This window comes from Echiichthys vipera, assembly GCF_963691815.1.
Source record: "Echiichthys vipera genome assembly, chromosome: 22".
Taxonomy (NCBI): domain Eukaryota; kingdom Metazoa; phylum Chordata; class Actinopteri; order Perciformes; family Trachinidae; genus Echiichthys; species Echiichthys vipera.
The window spans coordinates 10161369-10164314 of NC_139847.1; the positions used below are offsets into that span (position 1 = coordinate 10161369).

The 2946-nt window shown below is 46.3% G+C and overlaps 1 protein-coding gene across 1 annotated transcript; it reads right to left on the reverse strand.

Annotated features, from left to right (window-relative positions):
- Positions 1-1122: 1122 nt before the first annotated feature.
- LOC310964223 (alpha-2 adrenergic receptor) lies at positions 1123-2424 on the reverse strand (the record flags this gene model as incomplete). The annotated part of the gene is made up of 1 exon (XM_083937277.1): positions 1123-2424. One exon carries the CDS (start codon positions 2422-2424, stop codon positions 1123-1125), a length of 1302 nt encoding a protein of 433 aa, XP_083793403.1.
- Positions 2425-2946: the final 522 nt, after the last annotated feature.

Below are 2946 nucleotides of genomic sequence, written 5' to 3' on the forward strand. Positions count from 1 at the left end.
CAGTCTTTATGCTAGGCTAGGCTACCCATCCACTTACCACACAGACATGATAGGGTTTTCTTCTCATTAAACTCACTGCTAGAAAATCGAACACGCATTTTCCCAGAAAGAATGGAAAAGACTCCCTGGTTCAAAATCAGGTTTTAAAACCTCCTTTATCTCAGTTTTGTGCTCATGTATGTTGCATATTTCTAAATTACACACAGCAAATCTGTGGCCAAGTGGTATCCTATCCCAAAAATGATAGAAAAAATGAGGGCAGATAAATACGTCCAAGTGAGGATCTTTTGTGGATGTATAAAGAGCTTGATCAATGATGATACAGCATAAAGCATTACAGCACACTTCAGTAGGGATAAAAGAACGGTGGTGCTCACTAACCAGACTGGGGAAGCCTGTAATGGAAACACACTGAATGCTGACGCTTGTAGAGACACCCAGTAGGCATGGACAGATGAAGAGACAATGGGCCCCTGGGCACAGACAAGTCAGAGGCCCCCACTCTGTCTACGTGGGAACAAGACACCCCAATTCAAAGTCTAATTTTAGTCTTTTTGTAGTCAATTTGTTTCTCTCTGGGGTCATTTTCCATCCATTTTATGTTATTTTGTATGTATCTACAATAGTTTTGCATCTTTGTAATTGTGCATCTATTTTTAGACATTTTATGTTACTATGTCATTGTTTTGTTTCTGTCTGTGGTCATTTTACATCTATTTTTAATCATTTTCTGTTTCTTTGACGTAAGTTTTTGTCTCCATGTGGTCATTCTGTGTCTGTTTTCAGTAATTTTGCATCCCTAGTCATTTTTTTCTCTTTGTCGTCATTTTTGGTCATTTTCTGTATACTTGTGATCATTTAGCATCTTTGTGATAATTTTTCAACAACATTTTATGAGTCAGGGCCCCTGACTTTATGGGCCCCTAGGCCTGTGCCTGATGGGCCCGTTCAGTGATCCATCCATGCCAGTGGGTGATGTGTGCACTGCCTTGACTGAATTACAACAGGACAATGAGATATAACAGTGAGTAACGAGTGGCATTAACAGACAAAACAGGCTTCTCTTTTTTTTTAAATTCACTTTGATAGTTCCTTAAATATTGTTAGCATGTCGCTTCAGATCTAAAAGGACTTTTTCCACGACTTGCAGAGGATCTTCTGAAAGGCGCGTCTGAAGTCCCGGTTGAAGATGGTGTAGATGGCGGGGTTGAGGGAGCTGTTACAGTAGCCAATCCAGAAGAAGAATTTAAAGAGCGGGTCTGGGATCTTACAGGAGTCCCTGCATACACCGTACAGGCTGTAGCTGAAGAAAAAGGGGAACCAGCACACAACAAACACCCCCATGACCACAGCCAAGACGAATGTAAACCTTTTTTCCCTGGCCTGAGAGATCTTTTTCGTGGCTAAGGAGCTCCGGCGACGTTTCCTCCTGGAGGTGAAGAGGTCCATGGATTTGTTACTGACTCTGGAGATGCGTGTGGACTGTTTGGAGAGGGGGCTTTTCTTTTGACTAGCTCTGTTTGCTTTCTTGGAGGCCTCCAGTTGGGCTTTGTGACCTTTGCCCTCTGAGGAGGAGCTCTCCTCCATGTCTGCATCCTCAGTCTGTGGCCCGATGGTGACGGTGCGTTGGCTGGGCGTGGGCGGACACTGGCAGTGACCGTTCTCTCTCTCGCCATGGAAAGGGGAGGTGGCTTTGCTCAGTCCGTTCTCAGTTTGTGTGACACCATCCGGCCTGGGGTTTTTCCCCGACATGGTTCTGGTTCTGGTTTTGGCCACCTGGTATATCCTGATATACACCAGCACCATGATTACGCAGGGAGCGAAGAAGGACGCGATGCTGGAGGAGAGGATGTACCAGGTGTCATCGTTCAGCTCGCACTGAGGCAGAGAGCTGATATCTTTGTTGCTGTCTATAGATATGAGCGGCGGAGATGAGATGAAAGCAGATATGAGCCACACTATAAGGATGATGCACTTGACGCGTTTGGGAGTCCGCTTCAGGTTGTACTCTACAGCCTGCGTAACGGACCAGTAGCGGTCCAGGCTTATTGCGCACAGATGAACGATAGACGAAGTGCAGAACAAAACATCCAAAGCCAGATAAATACCGCACCAAACTTTCCCGAAATACCAGTAGCCCATGAGTTCGTTTGCCAGAGAAAACGGCATCACCAAAGTGGCGACCAGGATGTCCGCGGTGGCCAGAGACACGAGGAAAAGGTTCTGCGGGGCTTTCAGCGCCCGGCTCGTCAACACCGCGATAACCACCAGAATATTCCCAACAACAGTAAAGAGAATGAGAAAACTAACAAGAGCAGCAATGCTGGCTATCGCTGCTAAAGAATATCCACTGTCCAGACTCCAGGAGGAATTCAGATGCACCACCGTGAACGCGTCCATTCCGCTGGCGTTAAACGGATCCATCCCGACTGCGTGCGCTTTTTTATGTATATCCCTGGGTGGCACAACCTTGGCATGGATTGACTCAGCCCTCTAAGGACTGATGAGTCCATCAAGAACGCGCAGCTTCGCGGTCAATTTGCAAATCTGACGGCATGGACACGCGCGCATGAAAAGACTCCCACTTGAGGAGCCTCGGGGGGTTATTTGCAGCCCGTTGATCATATCTCAAGATAATTTAGTTAAATGAAAAATAATCTCCCTTGCAGCCTTGCCTCGTCTTGTCAAGCGTCTCCCGTTTGTCAGGAGTTGAGTGCCGTCTAGCCGCAGCTCTCCCTCCTTCAGCATGGTGCGCTCTCGCTCCTAATGATGCCCCATGTGTTGTTCTCATAAAACTCACCCACTGCTGCCCCGCCCCCGCCACAGAGCATTATCTTCATATTTTTGGGATATGATAAAGCTGGGAACAAGACTGTATGTATTTAAATTCCCAAATTATTAATAATCCATTGTTATTTTTGTGTTGGAAGCCTTAATATCTCCAAA